General features: G+C 43.8%; 2 protein-coding genes and 2 pseudogenes across 3 annotated transcripts in view; 1 reads left to right on the top strand and 3 right to left on the bottom strand.

The window, feature by feature from the left end:
- LOC115158538 (cancer-related regulator of actin dynamics homolog) overlaps positions 1-10,042 on the bottom strand; it is a 63,204-nt gene extending 53,162 nt beyond the window's left edge. Inside the window, exon 1 of one of the 2 annotated variants that reach the window (XM_029707622.1) lies at positions 9,361-10,042. The gene's annotated coding sequence lies outside the window, so the exon portion shown is untranslated. Of the gene's footprint in view, positions 1-1,419; positions 1,635-9,360 lie in introns of those variants that run through there. The other variant, XM_029707621.1, reaches the window with a different exon arrangement.
- Positions 1,326-12,850, top strand: LOC115158968 (carbohydrate sulfotransferase 14-like; annotated as a pseudogene).
- Positions 12,851-15,200: 2,350 nt separating this feature from the next.
- On the bottom strand, positions 15,201-15,939 carry LOC115158541 (centrosomal protein of 135 kDa-like). The gene is made up of 3 exons (XM_029707627.1): positions 15,643-15,939; positions 15,438-15,541; positions 15,201-15,345 (listed from the first exon to the last, which is right to left on the bottom strand). Exons 1-3 carry the CDS (start codon positions 15,813-15,815, stop codon positions 15,257-15,259), a joined length of 366 nt encoding a protein of 121 aa, XP_029563487.1. The 5' UTR covers positions 15,816-15,939; the 3' UTR covers positions 15,201-15,256.
- Positions 15,940-18,151: 2,212 nt separating this feature from the next.
- LOC115158540 (centrosomal protein of 135 kDa-like) lies at positions 18,152-20,851 on the bottom strand (annotated as a pseudogene).
- Between the last annotated feature and the right edge of the window lie 886 nt (positions 20,852-21,737).

Below are 21,737 nucleotides of genomic sequence, written 5' to 3'. Positions count from 1 at the left end.
GCTCTTTGTCTTGGCCATGGTGGAGAGTTTGGAATTTGATTGATTGATTGCTTCTGTGGACAGGTGTCTTTTTTACAGGTAACAAGCTGCGGTTAGGAGCACTCCCTTTAAGTGTGCTCCTAATCTCAGCTTGTTACCTGTATAAAAGACACCTGGAAGCCAGAAATCTTTCTGATTGAGAGGGGGTCAAATACTTATTTCCCTCATTAAAATGCAAATCAATTTATACAATTTTTGACATGCGTTTTTCTGGATATTTTTGTTGTTATTCTGTCTCTCACTGTTCAACCATTAAAATTATAGACTGATCCTTTCTTTGTCAGTGGGCAAACATACAAAATCAGCAGGGGATCAAATACTTTTCCCCCCCACTACATGTACTATGAGATATGAAACTCTCTCAGAGGCCAAATGTCAACAATGCTCCCCTCCCTGGCTTGGAGACATAAACATGGCTGGCCATTTAAAATGATGTCTTTCTACAGGCTACATCACACATAAAGGTATGGGGCCTTACTGGATCATCATATTGCTTACTCTGCAATGTGTAAACTAATGAGATACTCAAAAGAAGCCAACCATAACTGATATGGACACAACTCGGCATCACCCAACCGAGATACAGTGTATTTACTGCAGATAACAGCTCTCAATGTCAATTTCTGGCTAAATTCAATGATTCATGTTCTCTATATTAAGATCAAAGGAAAATTGCTATGTATAACGGTACGTGCTGCATTGAAGAAAACTAGGCCAAAACCATTGGCTGAAACTCAACAAATCCGCTTTTACGCGCCTCCCGTGTTCCAACGTTTGAGACAATGATTTCTGTTTTTAGACATTCCATCTGATATCTGGGGATACGGTCGAAACAATATTGCGTGAAAAGCATAATGCCATCTCTCTGGTCCATGACACAATAGGATATGGCACAGCACAGGTAGCCTACAAAGAGATGCAGGGATAAAATATAATAAGGGTTTATAATATAACGTAGGAGCTTCAATCCTGGTTGTACATTGATATAAAAAGGCTGACTTAAGCATATGGAGAACAAAGCATCTATCGTTTATTTCATATTTTATCACAAATATGCCTTCTGTAAATTGAGACAGTAGCCAACATAAACGAAAGCTGTAGGGTGAACGTGTTCCAATTGCAATAATATAAAATAATATAATGAAAATGCCAAATAGCCAATTATCTCCACAATTCGAGCTATGCCAAATATATTCACGCATTTATAATCAAATGAAACGACACTGTCCTTTTCCAGTGCACACACATATCTGAACGATGGAGCAATCGTCAGCAGGTCAATGAAAATGAAAGGCTGTGACAAGGTCAGCAGCTTATTGAAAATAAAACACCATTTATGACTAAGAAAATATGCAAGAGTAAAGGACAAGCTCCCACCACCTTATAAGTGATCTTGTTTGCCCGCAAATCGGTCTTGAAGTTGCCCACGGCGCCTTGTATCTCCCATCCACAGCTCTTCGACCCTCTTTGTGTTACTGATGCTGCGGGTGCTCGCACCGACACGCACGCACGGTAAAGCGCACAGACAACCGCACAGAAACCGAGTCCTGCAAGCACATGAGACGGGAGGGTGTGGCTGGCGGAGGCTGTGCTTGGCACAAAAATCACCCAACGTCCACAACCGATCTCCGCTGCGATGCCGCTTATCTGTTGGTCGAAAATGGTTGCCTATATATAGCATATATTCACACAAATAGCTTTGGCTATTGATCTTGTATAGGTCTAATGTATGGATAAGACTAGTATTTTATTCGGAGTGGAGGCGCTTGTTTGTCATTGACAGTCTTCTCAGCCACTTCACCGTGACAGACTATCATATTTCTGTCTTGTATAATTAGTTTTGCACTAATCAAAATTTCAATTCCGTCAGCCGCTGTGCAATGGATCTCAAAATATTAGAAAAAAAATTATACGTGAAGAATGTGCGCTTTCTCAATTAACTTATGATGCATAACGTACTCACATCGTTATTGTTCTCTGATCAAGACTGGCATGACTGACTTCTTTGTACTGTGCATCTTGAGCCAACCCTGGCAAAAGGAACCAGATGAATTACCATTTTTACTTGCAATGGGAGTGGGTGCTTTAATAATTCCTAAAGCATAAATGCCTCCATAGTTTGGGACCATTTCAGTGATTTAACACCACCCTAATAGTCCTAGGCTTAAAGCTTAAAGTCATGAAAAAATGTAGGCAACCTTTTATCAGATCAATGTGCAAAAATGCTGCTGGAAAGGCATTCATAAACTAATGCAGTCAGAAACTGAAAACAGCTGCTTGCAACTGTAGGTAGCCTGGTCTTCCAGTAGGAGTCGGTATAGGATCAATAATTTATATATACACAAGTCCTTCACTTCCCCTGTCAGCTCCCAGACTCCTTGATTCCTCATGTCCTCTCTCCTCGCCTTCTTCTCAAAACCCATTGGATGAGAAGGTCAGAGGGCCCTCCCTCTGTGGCAGGTAGCCACAGCCTCTCTCCCTGCTTCCATCACTCAGACCTGGACAGTACAGGAGTATCATGGCAAAAACTGTCAGACTGGCCAATAGCTTCTATCCCCAGGCCATCAAGCTGCTGAATAGCCACTAGGCAGCTATCTGCTCCCCCTGTCTCCCTCCTGCCCCCGGGACTTCCTACCCCCCCAACAAACATTTACCCTGCCCACACCCCCCAATGGACATTGTTACAGTTGTAAATGTGTATATTATTATAATTTGCATTATTGTCTCATTGACTTCACACTTCTCCCCCGAGCTGCTCCCCCTATGGGCATTCTACACCCCTTCCCAACAGACACTTACCCTGCCCCCACCCCCCAATGGACATGTATCATTGCTACAGTTGTAAATGTGTATATTATAATTTTTTAAATTATTTTCTCATTCACTTCTCTTTTTTTGTACCCTGCGATTACATCTGCGTACGCTGTGCATGTGACTAATAAACAAATCTAAATAAAATCAAATTGTTTTCGTCACATGCTTTGTAAACAGGAGTAGACTAACAGTGAAATGTTTACTTCACTTCCCAACAATGCAGAGGAAAAAAAGATAAATAATTGTAAAAAATAACATGAGGAATAAATACAAAATGAGTAACAATAACTTGGCTATGTACATGGAGTACCAGTACTGAGTCGATTTGCAGGGGTACGAGGTAATTGAAGACTAATCTCTTCAGTAGGTCCTATGATTGAGTGTAGTCTGGCCCAGGGGTGTGAAGGTGAACGGAAATGCTCTGGAGCAACGAACCGCCCTTGCTGTCTCTGCCTGGCCGGTTCCACTCTCTCCACTGGGATTCTCTGCCTCTAACCCTATTACAGGGGCTGAGTCACTGGCTTACTGGTGTTCTTCCATGCCGTCCCTAGGAGGGGTGCGTCACTTGAGTGGGTTGAGTCACTGACGTGGTCTTCCTGTCTGGGTTGGCGCCCCCCCTTGGGTTGTGCAGTGGCGGAGATCTTTGTGGGCTATAGTCGGCCTTGTCTCAGGATGGTAAGTTGGTGGTTGAAGATATCCCTCTAGTGATGTGGGGGCTGTGCTTTGGCAAAGTGGGTGGGGTTATATCTGCCTGTTTGGCCCTGTCCGGGGGTATCATCGGATGGGGCCACAGTGTCTCCTGACCCCCCCCCCCCCATGCTACCTGTCCCAGACCTGCTGTTTTCAACTCTCTAGAGACAGCAGGAGCGGTAGAGATACTCTGAATGATCGGCTATGAAAAGCCAACTGACATTTACTCGAGGTGCTGATTTGTTGCACCCTCGACAACTACTGTGATTATTATTATTTGACCATGCTGGTCATTTATGAACATTTGAACATCTTGGCCATATTCTGTTATAATCTCCACCCGGCACAGCCAGAAGAGGACTGGCCACCCCTCATAGCCTGGTTCCTCTCTAGGTTTCTTCCTAGGTTTTGGCCTTTCTAGGGAGTTTTTCCTAGCCACCGTGCTTCTACACCTGCATTGCTTGCTGTTTGGGGTTTTAGGCTGGGTTTCTGTACAGCACTTTGAGATATCAGCTGATGTAAGAAGGGCTATATAAATACAATTTGATTTGATCGAGGTAGATATGTACATACTGTATAGGTAGGGATAAAGTGACTAGGCAACAGGATAGATAAGCAGTAACAGCAGCGTATGTGATGAGTCAAAAGAGTTAGTGAAGAAAGGGGTCAATGCAGATAGTTAAATAGTTAACCAATAGCTACCCGGACTAACTATTTAGCAGTCTTATGGCTTGGGGGTAGCAGAGAGAACAGTCTATGACTTGGGTGGCTGGTGTCTTTGACAATTTTTAGGTCCCTCCTCTGACACCGCCTGGTATAGAGGTCCTGGATGGCAGGGAGCTTGGCTCCAGTGAGGTACTAGGCCGTACGCACTACCCTCTGTAGTGCTTTGCGGTCAGATGCCAAGCAGTTGCCATACCAAGCGGTGATGCAACCAGTCAAGATTCTCTCAATGGTGCAGCTGTATAACTTTTTAGGATCTGAGGGCCCATGCTAAATCTTTTCAGCCTCCTGAGGGGAAAGATGCATTGTCAAGCCCTCTTCATGACTGTGTTGGTGTGTGTGGACCATTCTAGTGGTTGAGAGAGTTGAGCCAGTACACGAAAGGTCACTCAGTGGTTCCCCTAGTATCTTTTTCAGCAGCGGTGGCAAGGGTAGGGGGGGGGGGGCATTGCTTCCAGTGTCCGTGCAATGACATGCTAGCTGTTCCCATATACTTCCAGCCATTGAGCCAACAACTATTTGAAAGAGCATCACTGCCGAAATATATATAAAAAATGGAGAAAAAGATTAAGAGGTGGCAACAATTCAAATCAAATGAAATGTTATTTGTCACATAAACATGGTTAGCAGATGTTAATGCGAGTGTAGCGAAATGCCTGTGCTTCTAGTTCCGACCGTGCAGTAATATCTAACAAGTAATCTAACAATTCCTAACAATTTCACAACAACTACCTTATACACACAAGTGTAAAGTGTGTATAACTGTTCTGCCTGCGGCTACGGAACCCTGACCTGTTCACCGGACGTGCTTGTTGCACCCTCAACAATTACTATGATTATTATTATTTGACCATGCTGGTCATTTACGAACATTTTAACATCTTGACCATGTTCTGTTATAATATCCACCCGGCACAGCCAGAAGAGGACTGGCCACCCCTCATAGCCTGGTTCCTCTCTAGGTTTCTTCCTAGGTTTTTGGCCTTTCTCAGGAGTTTTTCCTAGGGAGTTTTTCCCAGCCACCGTGCTTCTTTCACATGCATTGCTTGCTGTTTGGGGTTTTAGGCTGGGTTTCTGTACAGCACTTTGAGATTTCAGCTGATGTACGAAGGGCTATATAAATAAATTTGATTTGATTTGATTTAAAGGAATGAATAAGAATATGTACATACAAATATATGGATGAGCGATGGCCGAACGTCATAGGCAAGATGCAGTAGATGGTATAGAGTACAGTATATACATATGAGATGAGTAATGTAGGGTATGTAAACATTATAAAGTGGCATTGCTTAAAGTGACTAGTGATACATTTATTACATCCAATTTTTTATTATTAAAGTGGCTAGAGATGAGTCAGTATGTTGGCAGCAGCCACTCAGTGTTAGTGATGGCTGTTTAACAGTCTGATGGCCTTGAGATAGAAGTTGTTTTTCAGTCTCTCGGGTCCAGCTTTGATGCACCTGTACTGACCTCGCCTTCTGGATGATAGCGGGGTGAACAGGCAGTGGCTCGGGTGGTTGTTGTCCTTGATGATCTTTTTGGCCTTCCTGTGACATCGGGTGATGTAGGTGTCCTGGAGGGCAGGTAGTTTGCCCCCGGTGATGCGTTGTGCAGACCTCACTACCCTCTGGAGAGCCTTACGGTTGTGGGCGGAGCAGTTGCCGTACCAGGCGGTGATACAGCCCGACAGGATGCTCTCGATTGTGCATCTGTAAAAGTTTGAGTGTTTTTTTTGACAAGCCAAATTTATTCAGCTTCTGTGTGGGTGGACCATTTCAGTTTGTCTGTGATGTGTACGCCGAGGAACTTAAAACTTTCCACCTTCTACACTACTGTACCGTCGATGTGGATAGGGGGCTGCTCCCTCTGCTGTTTCCTGAAGTCCACGATCATCTCCTTTGTTTTGTTGACGTTGAGTGTGAGGTTATTTTCCTGACACCACACTCCAAGAGCCCTCACCTCCTCCCTGTAGGCGGTCTCGTCGTTGTTGGTAATCAAGCCTACTACTGTAGTGTCGTCTGCAAACTTGATGATTGAGTTGGAGGCGTGCCTGGCCACGCAGTCATGGGAGAACCGGGAGTACAGGAGAGGGCTGAGAACGCATCCTTGTGGGGCCCCAGTGTTGAGGAACAGCGGGGAGGAGATGTTGTTTCCTACCCTCACCACTGGGGGCGGCCCGCAGGTTTTGGTGGCGGGCCATGTCAGTGGCACTGTATTGTCCTCAAAGCGAGCAATGAAGTTGTTTAGTTTGTTTGGGAGCAAGACATCGGTGTCTGCGATGGGCCTGGTTTTCTTTTTGTAGTCCGTGATTGACTGTAGACCCTGCCACATACCTCTTGTGTCTGAGCCGTTGAATTGCGACTCTACTTTGTCTCTATACGGACGCTTAGCTTGTTTGATTGCCTTGTGGAGGGAATAGCTACACTGTTTGTTTTCGGTCATGTTTCCGGTCACCTTGCCCTGATTAAAAGCAGTGTTTCGCGCTTTCAGTTTTGCGTGAATGCTGCCATCAACCCACGGTTTCTGGTTGGGGAAGGTTTAATAGTCGCTGTGGGTACAACATCACCGATGCACTTGCTAACAAACTCGCTCACTGAATCAGCGTATACATCAATGTTGTTGTCTGAGGCTATCCGGAACATATCCCAGTCCACGTGATCAAAGCAATCTTGAAGCGTGGAATCAGATTGGTCGGACCAGTGTTGAACAGACCTGAGCACGGGCGTTTCCTATTTTAGTTTCTGTCTATAGGCTGGGAGCAACAATAGAGTCGTGGTCAGATTTGCCGAAAGGAGGGCGAGGGAGGGCTTTGTATGCGTTGCGGAAGTTAGAGTAACAATGACCCAGAATTTTGCCAGCCCGGGTCACGCATTCGATATGCTGATAAAATTTAGGGAGCCTTGTTTTCAGATTTGCCTTGTTAAAATCCCCAGCTACAATAAATGCAGCCTCAGGATATGTGGTTTCCAGTTTACATAGAGTCCAATGAAGTTCTTTCAGGGCCGTCGAGGTGTCTGCTTGGGGGGGATATACACGGCTGTGATTATAATCTAAGAGAATTCTCTTGGTAGATAATGCTGTCGGCATTTGATTGTAAGGAATTCTAGGTCCGGTGAACAAAAGGACTTGAGTTCCTGTATGTTGTTATGATCACACCACGACTTGTTAATCATAAGGCATACTCCCCCTTCTTCTTCTTACCAGAGAGATGTTTGTTTCTGTCGGCGCGATGCGTGACTAAACCAGGTGGCTGTACCGACTCTGATAACGTATCCCGAGTGAGCCATGTTTCCGTGAAACAGAGAATTCAGATGAATATAGGGGAAACACTGTCGCTGATTCGAATATCCTATTAGTTGAGAGAAAATAAACAGTCGATGTGCCCTTGAGCAGGGAACTTACCCCTAATTGAGCCAGTAAGTCAGAGCGCATGCTAAATTACGAAAATGTTAACGTGAGAGAGGAAGCGAGGAATCAAAGAAACACCATCGAGTCTCCCCCATTGGGACGATATTTAGTCCACAACTCCTACTCCCACAATCCCCTCTGATTGACGCTTTCGTCTTTTTGGTTGCAGTCAGAAGTTATGGTACGTGGTAGTTCAAACTTTTTTCTCCTCATAGAAACAAAACAATAACATAGGCTACCCTGTCAGCTACCCGACAGATATCATTCAGCGACCGATGACGCCTCCAGCGAAAGCAAGATTTCGGATTGAAAAGCTCTGAAGGGGCCAGGAGCGGGTACGTGATAAACTTCAGACGAACAGTGAACTCTGGCTCTTTGCACAGATCCGCTGTCTTGCCATCGGTGCTGACGTTCGCTGTCATCGTGGCGTCTGGGGGCCTTCTGTTCACGATAGAGAAAGGAATGCTGAATAGTATGGAGACACCTCCACATCGGGGAAGCAGCAAGGTCATACTACCTCAGACATCCTGATCCATCTGTGGATGCAGAATCTCAGGTAAACGGAAGACTTTTAAAACCATTACGATTTCCAGCAGTAGCCCACTTGAGGTACTCCCGTTACTCCTATTTTAAATGGTCTACTTTACTAATTTATTATAATCAGCTGTATTTTTTTTTATCATTCTATAAATATGTTGGATATTCTTGGTTGCTATTTTTTAACATACTTCCATGTCGTCTTAATCAACAAACTACATCATACCTAAAAACACTTGGATTCTAAACGTAAAAATGTTAGCAGGAACAGATACTGTCGCATGGAATGTACATCATGATTATCAGCCGAAGAGACTTCTTCTTCGATGAGGTTTAATGGCGGTTGACATGCAATAAATGTTGCATTACCGCTACCTACTAGACTGGAGTACAACTCCCTTATACATTGCTTGACAAAATAAATCTACCATCTAACACTACACTCACAAAATGTAAAAAAAAGAATAATAACACCACTATTTAAATATATTTAGTCCTACCTCAGTACAACAACCTGAAAGGATGGGACACCACCACTTGTGTAACTCGCACACCCAAAAACCTCTCTGCAACTGTCACCACAACTTCAATTTTCTGCGAATTGCATTCCATCCCTGCAGTACAGTTGATAACCATAGCTATAAATGCTAAAAATCCTTCTGAAACATATCACTTGTTGGCCTATCCCTCTGTACTGGTACATATCTACTACTCACACTACCTCTCTCAGGATCCCTCCCCCTTGACCCATCTTTCTCTACTTTCTTCACTGCCTCAGCATGACAACTTCTGCACTACTCTAACCCTGGAAACCTCAACCGGGACATTTCTGATCCCCAGCCCCATGGGCACCCCTTTAATTAACACATACCACTACTTTCCCCAATGTTACACATTCCTTTGTCTCATGCCCTTCTGCACACCTAGGAACATCCCTCCTACACACTGCTGCCACATGCCCATAAACTTGACATCTGTAACAGCGTATTGTATTCGGCACAAAAGCTTGTACAGGAGAACTTATATATCCTAATGTAACAGTTGTTAAAGTACTATGTGAATTTCACCAGGTTCATATATTAATATGTCATGTTGATTTGTTATTATGCATGCCTGCATCCTGGGAGTAGGGGAGTGTGTACTTACGTTTTGCCCTGCGTGCTCAAATCATGTTGATGCACTATGAGAGGTAGGCGCGCTTTTTCTGTCGTCTTCAGAAAAGTTTGATTCTTTTAAGCACAAAGTCATACACACAGTGTTTTGTTCATGAATAATGTTGTATATTTAGAGGTTACTCATAAGTGGATGGTATTGTTAAGATGCACTTGTAATTGTACTTTTTAGGATGATATCAACATTCTGAATTCAACAAGTGGTTAATAGTTATCTAAGGTATTAGCAGGCTATTGTATGTGTGAACGATGGCTAGCTCCTCGAATGATCCCAGTCCCTTGTATTGGGCATCTGTTGTAGAAAGAGGCGACGATTCGCAGAATATGTGCTCTGCAAATGTTTTTTCTTTTGGATGCAGAGTGAATTCTGCTTGATTAAAACTACCTGATCTCCAAAGTCCAAGTCTATAGTCTCAATCAACCACACACAACGCAGAGTTACAGCGGTGCAGTACAGCACCGGTTACACTAACAATACTTTGTTTGGCAAAGAATCAACCTCAACTCAAAAGAGCAGACAACTCTTGTTTCACCACTCACGCCACCCTGTTTGCGTCGCACCACTGCCAAAGAGACGATTCCAACTGACTTTCTTAACTAGCTAACCTTGCTTTTAAAATAACAAAAAGCTGTGGCGTAGTTTTGTTTGAAAAAAATAGTAGGCGAAAAAGACCACCAAATGAAGTTTCATCAACTGCTCAAGTACCAAGTTAGACGGACCTCATGATTTCTGGCTATTACTCCGCGATGCACTTCATTACCGGTAAGTCGCCAATACTTGTTTGTATCTAACTAGCAATGTGTATTGCATAAAGCTTGCTAGTTAGCTTGTAGTAGGACTAGTGAGCTATAAACACCTAAATAACGCTATACTATTCTTCTGCATGTGGAGATTTATGCAAACCTGGAGATTCCACCAAGTAGGTGTAGATAATTAACTATTTGGTAGGATTTTCTCCCCAGCTGTCTCCGGCAAGTTGAAAGGACATAGGCAAGCCAACAATAATCCATTTTTCTAAATAGCCCTTGACCGTTCAATTTGCAAAGACTGCAAGTAGCTAGGTGACTTATCAAAGACTAGCGAATTAGATCTATTGACTGGCTAGCGAGAGAAGTTAGCTAAATGGGGGGGAAAAGCTAGGGGTAAACAAACAGTGACGTAAGTATGATGCGACAGTTTTACTGTCAGTAGGTCGGGTAACAAATTAGTGGCAGAACAAGTATCATGCAAATCATTTGTTGTGACAGCCACGTATGTTAACGACACGTGAGGCTGCTGAAAACATTTATTAAAACGACAAAAAAGTCAGTTTCTTTAGGATGCCAGCAAAAGTTAGGCTAATTACAATGGAGAAATAGGAGTACCCTACGCGGGGGCATGGACACGTTAAGCCACGCCTCGCCGTGTATCTATAGTAGAATACAGGTGCAATTTCAAAATTTGGTTGTGCATCCGCAGTTTCTGTTATGTCAGTCACTCAATTAGCCCATGTCTGACTTGCCTAGTTAAATAAGTCAGCAAACACATTTTTAGATCGGTCTTACCAGCTTTCTAAACTTGTAGTAATCATGGTCAAATTACCTCACCCCATTGATTTTGTTAGTCAGTCTCACTCAGATATCATATTCAAAACTGCAAACATTTCTCTCAACTCCATGGCAGAATGTTTAGAATTGCAGCAAATTTTCTTTAAACCTGCAACATTTTCTCTGCGCCCCATGGCAAGAATTGGGATATTGCCAGGTGTGATGATGGGGCGGTGAGTTGGAAGCAGGTGCAACATTTTAATAAAACCAAGAACATGACACTAACATAAGGCAGTATGCCGATACACAAGAACAATACCAACTAGTGAGTGAACATGGGAGAGTGACATATAAAGGGGAGGAAATGAAGGTAATGGAGTCCAGGACCGGTGGTTAGTACTCTGGCGACGTCATATGCCGGAGGGGAGGAGCAGGAGCAGACAGGACACCGGTTGACTGCATGTATGAGTACGCAGCCCCGTGAGCCACTGTGGCCCCTCATGAGTTCAGATTTGTTGTGGTTCCCACCCCATCAAAGTTGCCCATCCCTGGGCTATATCATGAAAATATCATGATGCATTTGCTCCATTGTTTACATTTTGTTAGTTGTCCACTCTTTAATGGAATGCATATCATAACATGTTGTAGGTATTATATTGACGTGAGTGACATTGTATTATACATGCATTATTATTTTGTGTAACTCTTACATAATAATAGTTATATGTCAAAACATTTTCATCTCCCCAATCAGATTCTCCAGGAGACCAATAACCGCACCATATGTGGACAGAAGAACATGCCCCACAGTGTGTGGTCCCTGAGCCCCCTGCAGAGGAAAACCCTGCTGCAGCACATCCTGGTGAACGACGAGCACTGCTTCCTCTACTGCTACGTCCCCAAGGTGGCCTGCTCCAACTGGAAGAGGGTCCTGAAGGTCCTGAGTGGGACTCTGGAGAACGTGGACGTCAGCATCAAGATGGACCACAAGAGTGACCTGCTCTTCCTGTCCTCCCTGAAGCCTGAGGAGATCCGCTACAGGCTAAAACACTACTTCAAGTTCATGTTTGTGCGGGAGCCCATGGAGCGCCTGCTCTCCACCTACAGGAACAAGTTTGGGGAGATCAAGGCCTACCAGGAGAAGTACGGTGCTGAGATCATCAGGCGCTACAGAAAGGGCCATTCCAAGGATACAGCAGTGGCTGGGGATGACGTGACGTTTTCAGAGTTTGTGCGCTATCTGCTGGACGAGGATGTGGAGCGCATGAACGAGCACTGGATGCCCATCTACAACCTGTGCCAGCCATGTGCTGTGTCCTTCCTCCTAACTTCATTGGGTCCTATGAGCATCTGGAGAGTGATGCTGGCTATATGCTACAGCGTATTGGTGCACCTCCACTTCCCTGAGAGACAGATGTGGTACAAGCCTATCACCATGGAGATGCTGCACTATTACCTGTGCAGTCTGCCACAAAGCTACTCAGGGAACTCCTACCCAAGTACATTCTAGACTTTTCCCTGTTTACTTACCCCCTCCCCAACACAACCACTGAATACTGCAGACATTAACTGCAAGATTGAATCTTACAACTGGAAAATATTTGTATACAGTATCTTGTTACACATTTGCCATGTCTTTTTATTCCTAAGGAACCAGCAGTATTTTGATATGTTACTTCTTACATTAGATTTGTGACAGCATAGGGAAATATGAATGTGTTGGGAGTAATATGTATAAAACCACTCAAACTGGAAAGGAAGAAGCAAATAAGTGGTAATGTTACAATCAAATAATTTGTATGCATTCCACTTAAACATTAAGAAATTACTTCATTGTTACCGTCCAATTTCTCTGATAATTGTGCACTCCATCTTGGCTTCAACCAAACATTGACCCAACTATCAAAAAAGTATTAAAGCCTCAATGACACCTTTTTTTCTCAATCTTTTGTTCATCAATTTTCCTCCACATTCTTATAGGTATTTCTTATGGGTAATTTAAAGGCTTTTGTGTTTTGTCTCTGATAGGTACGGATAAGTGCAGTTAATTCATTTTGTCTAAACTTTTATTTGAAGAAAAAGCTGAAAATGTACAGTACTTCCATCAAGGTGTACTTTAATGAGATAATACTATTAGTAGCACAATAAGTAGATTTCTCATAATAAATGTGATTGTCTGTATTATGTTTTTCTAACTCTTGGCATTAGAATGATCTTTGGTGAGAAGACGGCAGGATTTCACCTTTGATCTGAGTTTAGTGCATCTTTCATAGGGAAGGAGGAGGAAGCTGACATTTCAGACCATTACAAGGATTTTTGTTTGACACGAGTTATGTGAATAGTTTGTGTGGTGCATCAAAACTGATACTCTTACAGGCTTCTCATTGACTCACTTCAGCTTCTTCATTTCCCTGTATGTCCTGTGTCACTCTACTCCTTAAAGCTCACAATTTTGTGAAAACAGGAAAAGAGAAGTCACATTAGTTACAGGCTTGAATACAATCAGTGGGATCTGTAAAGTATTATTGTTTTATAGATGGTAGAGTATTGCTGCGAGTGCAGTGTGTGTGTGTTCATGTATGTACGTAGTAATGTGAGTGTGACACTTCTCTGGTGACCTGTCGGTGGAGCGCTCTGGAGTTTGGAGGATGGAATGTTCTGGGGAGGGAGGGCGGGGACTCAGATCTGCTCAGGGGGGAGGAGCTCCGGAGGGAAGAGAAAGTCATCTCGTCTGCAAATATCCTGCACAGCCCTCTCCCCGAGGACAGAGACATCAAGGGCATAAGGGAGAGATAGCAGCCCACAGCCTTTTCAATTACACTGAAATGTATTCATTTAGATCTATTGAATGTTTAGAGGCAAGGTGCCTGATTAGCACGGCAAATTTAGAGTCATTCAGCTCACCGCTCAGCTGTCTCTTCAGCACGTCCATCTCTGTCTGCAGCTGAGAGACTTTCCCTCGGAGCTGAGAAACCTCCCTGGCATGTCCACACACACACACACCACACCTTTATTAAATCAGTAAGACTCAAGATTGTGTGAAATTGAGATGTTCTGGGTCTGATGTAATCAGTGGGTCTGTGGAGAAGTACAGTAGTTAACCTGAGGAGCCTTTAGGACCCGATCTCTCACGTTTTGCTGTCAGTAAGGGCCAGTCTGTCCTTTACAACCTTCAGCTCTTACTTCCTCTCGCTGGCGCTCAGATGGGTGTGGAACTCCTGCCGATTGGAGGAGAGAAGTGTCTCTAGGTTACGGACAGTCAGTCTCTCACTGGCCAGCTGCTTCTTCAGTAGCTCTGCCTCAGAGTGCACGTCCTCCAGCTCTCCAGTCACGTGAGAGAGCAGCACCAACACATAGACATGATGAAGGGCATAGTCAACACTACAGCACCTTCAGGGCACATTTTGTTATAGCTAGAATTCCTGCAATTAGCAAGGCTTGTATCACAACTTACTGGTACATGCAGTGTGTGTGTGTGTGGTGTAAGTTTCCACCGTTGCTAAATCATGACGGGAAGTGAAAAGGGTGGTGGATTGGGATGCAGTCAGAGGGTTTGCTCTCCCCTGGGCCTCCTGCAGTGCCTTCTCCAGCAGGGAGATGCCCCTGGCCTGGCCAGGGATGACACCTGGGCCTCGTACGCCTGCAGGGCACTCATGCTGTAGGGTGGGGACAGAACAGGGGTCCTCATCACTAATTGTAACAATGCAAGTGAATTCAGTTTAGTAGGATGTTGGTTAGAGGTGAGCAAGGACAGACAAGATTTAACATATTAAACAGAACTCAAACTCTCCCCACTGGACTCTTTCCTACAGTATTTGTCTTCATAAAAGCTCTTGGATATCAAACTTTGGTCTGTACCTGGTTCTCTCTGGTCATAGTGGCTAGGTCATCCTGTAGTCTCCTGTTCTCTCTCAGGGTAATCTCCCTGTCTCTCCCCACTCCAGACAGCTCCTCCTGGGCAAAGTCGAGTTGTCTGCGTAGACTGGCTATCTCCCTCTCACGGCTGCTCAGTGTCCCCTTCAGTTGGCTGCAGGTACAACACAATATAACTGATTCACTCTCCATGCACACACATTCGGGCGACATGCCTCAAACACAAATGCACAAACAGATAATTCTCCCTCACATACTGAAAAAGGTTACACTTACTTTAGAGACCTCACCATGTCTGTAACAGTATTTTCCTGCAGAATGAAAAACAGAACAGTGTTTAGTCCCTGTTTGACTGATCTTATAACTGTACTCACCCTCACATATACAGGTCTGTCAGTGGTACCTAGTGCCCTACCCTCCTGGACAGCTCATCCTGCAGCAGGGCCAGGCTCTCACTTTTCTGGTCCACGTCATCCTTCTCCCTGTCCAGAGCAGAGATAGTATTCTGAAGCACAGTCACCTCGTCCCTCTGGGTAGCGCCATTCCCGACTTAGCTCTCCTGGTGAAGAAAATAATTCCATTTTATCACTGAATAAACCACGAGCAGAGTTTGATAATGTCCAACAAACCCTTTCATCCACCAAAACTCACCTATTTTCTCCATCTGCTGGTGGGCAACATGGACCTTGTTTGTCTTCACAGAGAGCCTGTGTTGAATGTCAAACAGGGACTGTTTCATCTGCTCTTGCAACAGCCTGAACAGACAGAAAATGTGACAATTTCAACACAACAAATAAATATGAACAGCACATAGACATCATCACACCATTACCAGACAAAGACAGACAGATAGTACCGTAGTGTACTGGAATCAGCTCTCTGCTGTGCCGTCTCCTCTACAGTCTGGACCAGGGCAGTGGACCGAACCTTCAGCGCTTCATCTACAGCCACCCTGCCCTCCTTCAGCACTGACACCTGAGGATGCAGGTCCAACCGCTCCCTCTCCGACTGGGGACCAAAACACACCATAACTCACACTACTCTTGGTACAGTATGCATGCAAGATCAGCTAAGGTGGCAATAATGGCAGACATGATTGATAGCACAGTACAGTGGTGGTAACATCTTTGTAAGGTGTTATATCTACAAAAAGTAATATAGTCAACTGTAACAGGATCCTTTTGCTTTGATTTGGTGAAAAGTTGATCAGTCTCCAGGTTCAGGATCCTCCTCTTCCTCTGTCTGTCAGAGCGCAGGTTTGAGCAACCTTTAGTCTCTCTCTGAGTGTGTCTCTCACTGAGGTGATCCTTTGCAGTGGCGGTTCTAGCTTGTATGGCTCCCTGGGCGAAACCCCCTTCAGCCCCCCCCCCAAAAAAAACATTTATTCAGACATTTGGAACAACACAAATAAATAATCATAACATTTAAAACGATATAAATATGAAAATATATACAAAAATAAGACTCATAAATATCAAAAAAGTAAGAAAGACAAATAGAAACAAATTGTAATAAATAAATACAAATAAAAAAGAAAATTATTACACTATTTCTAACAAAAAACACACAAATAAAACTAAATTGCACAAATCATATATCACACAAATACACACATAGAATAACACACTTTTATAAAGAAGATAACCTAATTATTGCACTTCAAACAAGAAACACACAAACTAAATTGCACAACTGCCAACTAAACCCTGACCTTTCTTGCCTTCCTTGATGCAAAGTCAATTACGTCATCATAAGAAATCTGCCCAGCAATTGCATGGTTAATACTGATGACAGCAAGGCCACTAAGGCGTTCCTGTGACATGGTGGACCTCAGGTAGGATTTGATGAGCTTCAGCTTTGAAAAGCTCCTCTCTGCTTCAGCTACGGTCACTGGAAGAGTAAGACAAATTCTGAGAGCAGTACACAAATTTGGATACATTTCTGAGAGCTCCCTTTTGTGTATAAATATCAGCAGCTCAAGCAGGGTCATGGTCTTCAATGGCAAGTCAGGCAAGTTCTTCAGTTCCTGTGCAAGCTCTCTGCCATCCAAGTCTGAGTGTTCTTTATAGTGCAGTGTCATACTAAGGGCCTCACATTTGGAAGGTTTGGAAGGTAGACAGCACTCCAAACTTCTCTCCCACATTTTCCAATGTGTAAAATCTTTCCTGAAGGGCTGAGGTTGCAGCATCAACAACGACATTGAAAAATGTCGCCTCCAGCTTCTTCAGGGCATCACTCAAAGGCTCATCAAATGATTCGTATGAAAAGTGTCGCTTTGTGGATCTCAGCCTTTTTTGTTGTAGAATGGCCTCTACATTCATACCCTCGCAAATATCCTTGGCTGACATTTGTGCAGTCATAAAGCCTGTTGCCCTGTAGTCGCGGAGACCTCTTTCTTTCTGAGAAGACTGACTGCAACATCCACATACATACTGGGAGACTGCATCAGCTTGCTCACATGTTGGATCTGGCTCAAGATGTCATACCACACCACTGTACAGATGCTGAAGAGTTATGATCCCACCTCCTCTGACAAGGACTGGCCCTCAATCTTTATCACAGGGTGTTTGGTTTGATCCCTCAATCAGTGGGTGCGACTCGAGGTCCCTTTTTGGTTACGGTTAAGGTGCTCTTTCATGACTGGATCAAATTGTGCCATCAGTTCAACCTCTTTGAGGAAATGTCCATTTGATGGAGAGTACAGTGTTTCTGTGTGTCTCCTTAGTGCCAGATTTCTAATTGCCAGAGACTGCACAATAGCAGTCAGACATGTCAACACCTCTCTCCATCTTATCCTCCATAAGTGCCATCTTATGTTAATCAATTGTTTCCCCTTTTTTGATCCTCATTGCCAGTTCATTCCATGTTTTCATGCAGTTTTGGTGTTCTGGACTGCTGCCGTGTGAAGTCAGCAAAGAACATGCATGTTTCCAGTCTGTCAGTTTTGAGATTGCTAAATTCATTTTCTTCTTAGAAAATAGTTTGCAGCAGAAGCAGAAGAGGCTGTTGTTTCTTTCAGAATACACCAACCAACTTCTAGGGATTATTTCACCACTCACCAAGGTCTTCCTGAAATACTGGTGGTGGCAACTTCTTCCATCACTCTCATTCCTTGGGAAAACAAAGTTAGGTGGTACCTCACTTGGTCCTCTGCAAACTAGCTGTGTCCGAATTCTGTCAGTCAGAACTGAAGGCCAGTCGCCTTCCCTGTAGCTCAGTTGGTAGACCATGGTGTTTGCAACGCCAGGGTTGTGGGTTCGATTCCCACGGGTGGCCAGTACGGGAGGGAAGAAAATAAAAATGTATGCATTCACTACTGTAAGTTGCTCTGGATAAGAGCGTCTGCTAAATGACTCAAATGTAAATGTCTGTAGACAGTGGTTCATCCTCAGCAACAGGATTTGGTGGGGATGCTGCTACAGGCATTTCTAATGGAGAGCACATGGGCATTAGTTTACACATGTTATTCACAGCATTTATAGTGGTGGAACATCCCACATACATACCTAGTAATAATAAAATCATTATCTCAAAGCTATTGGCATTGTTTTCTTTTTTTATAATATGTTAATTATTTTCCAATAAAAAATAAATGTAAAAAAAGACAGCAATACAGACATTGACATACTGTTGAATGGAATGGCCAATTTAGAGGACAAAACAAAACTAAGCTCACACATACACAAAATAAAACAAAATCCTATTAGGTGGTACATGTATAAGAAGACAGCATATAGTCATTACAAGCAGTATAGTTAAGCCAAAAATAAATATTGAGTAGAGCACAGCATAGAGTAGCAGCAGATCATCAACCCAGTTATGAAGCAGGACTAGACCATTTATCCAGTATCGGCTGCCATATTTTGTAAAACAATGGACTTCTATTGGAGGTACTGTATCGTATCTTTTCCATATGTATTACATTCCCTAAATCCCGTAACCACATTTCAAAGGTAGGTACAGTCTCCAATTTCCAAAATTGCAATATGAGCCTTTTGGCTAATAGAGTACAAAGAGAGACAGCCTTCCCCTCCTGATTATTCCCATCAACTGTACCAAACAGAGCGATCAATGGGTCTCGGGCTATAACTCTATCGAAGGCTTTAGATAAGTCATCAAAAATGAGTCAAATGCTGCACAGATTCAGTTGCTTTTTAACAACTAACTGGTAAGACAAGGATGTGGTGACAGATGGAGACATTCTCTAGTTGTTTAGACAATACGTTTTTACAACAGGAAAATGTAGGCTGTAAGCCATGATACGCACAATAAATCATACCCTTCTTAACTTTGTGATTACATCTTCCAAGTCCTCCAAGGCTCTGTGTTGCCTTTGGATTATTTTCTGAGGAGAAAAACAGGCCACAGATGTCTTATCAGAAACATTGACCTCATATTGAACCCTCTTTCTGCCTGTCTGTATACAGTATTCCACCTATTCTCATTTATCATCTACTCCATCTCCCTGCCTTTCCTCACCTTGGCCTCCTGTAGTTCCAGGTCATCAGTCTCCAGCACCAGGTCCTTCTCCAGCTGCTTGGCCAGGTGGTCTAATTGGGTGAGCTCCTGACACAGCTCCTGGTTCTTGGCACGGAGGTCCGCCACCTTGGTGGGGGCATCCTGCTTCCTCTGCTGCAACCCCTGAACATTCTGCTCCAGAGTACTGTTAGTCTCCTGCAGGTACTCTACCTGGGAACACAACAAGTCCTGTTAGTCTCCTGCAGGTATTCTACCTGGGAACACAACAAGTCCTGTTAGTCTCCTGCAGCTATTCTACCTGGGAACACAACAAGTCCTGTTAGTCTCCTGCAGGTATTCTACCTGGGAACACAACAAGTCCTGTTAGTCTCCTGCAGGTACTCTACCTGGGAACACAACAAGTCCTGTTAGTCTCCTGCAGGTATTCTACCTGGGAACACAACAAGTCCTGTTAGTCTCCTGCAGGTATTCTACCTGGGAACACAACAAGTCCTGTTAGTCTCCTGCAGGTACTCTACCTGGGAACACAACAAGTCCTGTTAGTCTCCTGCAGGTACTCTACCTGGGAACACAACACGTCCTGTTAGTCTCCTGCAGGTACTCTACCTGGGAACACAACAAGTCCTGTTAGTCTCCTGCAGGAACTCTACCTGGGAACACAACAAGTCCTGTTAGTCTCCTGCAGGTATTCTACCTGGGAACACAACAAGTCCTGTTAGTCTCCTGCAGGTACTCTACCTGGGAACACAACAAGTCCTGTTATTCTCCTGCAGGTATTCTACCTGGGAACACAACAAGTCCTGTTAGTCTCCTGCAGGTATTCTACCTGGGAACACAACAAGTCCTGTTAGTCTCCTGCAGGTACTCTACCTGGGAACACAACAAGTCCTGTTAGTCTCCTGCAGGTACTCTACCTGGGAACACAACAAGTCCTGTTAGTCTCCTGCAGGTACTCTACCTGGGAACACAACAAGTCCTGTTAGTCTCCTGCAGGTACTCTACCTGGGAACACAATACTCAGAGGTCAATGTGTCAGTGCCCAAAGGACTCTGGTGAGCCTAACTTTAGGTTGATAGTTGCTGGTGTCGTCAGTAAGTCACGTGTGGTCAGTTTCAGTTTAAAAGGGGTAGGTTATAGAGATCATTTCAATGTGTGGGGTAATGCCCATTGCTTGAATGGGTCATGGTTTGGTTCTTACCTGCAGGTTAAGGTAGGCAATCAGTTTTTCATTGCTGATGGTCTGAGCCTCTAGGGAGATGACTTCATGAGGACGTCCTCCGTTAAGTGCTTGAATAAGATGCTCAATCTCTCTGTCTCGCTCTTCAACATGTATGTTCAGGTGTTTGATACCGCCCTGAGCTCTTTCAAGGTCTAATTTCAGTTTGGTTATGTCCTGCTGCAGCTCCTGGATCCTAGGGTAAAATGTATCAGAAGATCTGTGATGTACGGGTCATCAGGCTGCACCACAGTTTGAGTGGGGCCAGAGGAGGGAGGGATGAGCTCATCAATCTGCATTAGCTGACGTCTGAAAGGAATGCTGTGCTTTTCCCCTCCTGTCAAATCATAATGGAACATTCATGGAAATGTTATCCTAGTCAACTGCAACAAACAGCACTAAGACATGTTGGTATGTGGTTATACAGTATACAGGCTCGATGTATACATGTAAGAAAAACAGGACATGCTCCAGATACCTAAAGAAGGCCAGTTTTTTTACTTCTTTAATCAGAACAACGGTTTTGAGCTGTGCTAACATAATTTCAAAATGGTTTGCTAATGATCAATTAGCCTTTTAAAGTGATCAACTTGGATTAGCTAACACAACGTGCCATTGCAACACAGGAGTGATGGTTTCTGATAATGGGCCTCTGTACGCCTATGTAGATATTCCATTAAAAAAATCTGCCGTTTGCAGCTACAATAGTTATTTACGACATTAAAAATGTCTACACTGTATTTCTGATCAATTTGATGTTATTTTAATGGACAAAAAAATGTGCTTTTCTTTCAAAAACAAGGACATTTCTACAGTCTTCCCTGTGGCTCAGTTGGTAGAGCATGGTGTTTGCAACGCCAGCATGGTGTGTGCAACGCCAGGGTTGTGGGTTTTATTCCCATGGGGGGCCAGTACAACAACAAAAAAATGCATGAAATGAAATGGTATGAAATGTATGCATTCACTACTGTAAGTCGCTCTGGATAAGAGCGTCTGCTAAACTACTAAAATGTAAATATACAGTACCAGTCAAAAGTTTGGACACACCTAGTCATTCAAGGGTTTTTATTTTTTTTACTCTTTTCTACATTGTAGAATAATAGTGAAGACATCAAAACTATGACATAACACATATGGAATCACGTAGTAACCAATGTTTCAGAATGATAATGCACAGCCCCATGTCGCCCCTCTGTACAGAATTCCTGGAAGCTGAAAATGACCCAGTTCTTCCATGGCCTGCATACTCACCAGAC

This window comes from Salmo trutta, chromosome 22, assembly GCF_901001165.1.
Source record: "Salmo trutta chromosome 22, fSalTru1.1, whole genome shotgun sequence".
NCBI lineage: Eukaryota > Metazoa > Chordata > Actinopteri > Salmoniformes > Salmonidae > Salmo > Salmo trutta.
This window is presented reverse-complemented; position numbering and strand designations above follow the sequence as displayed.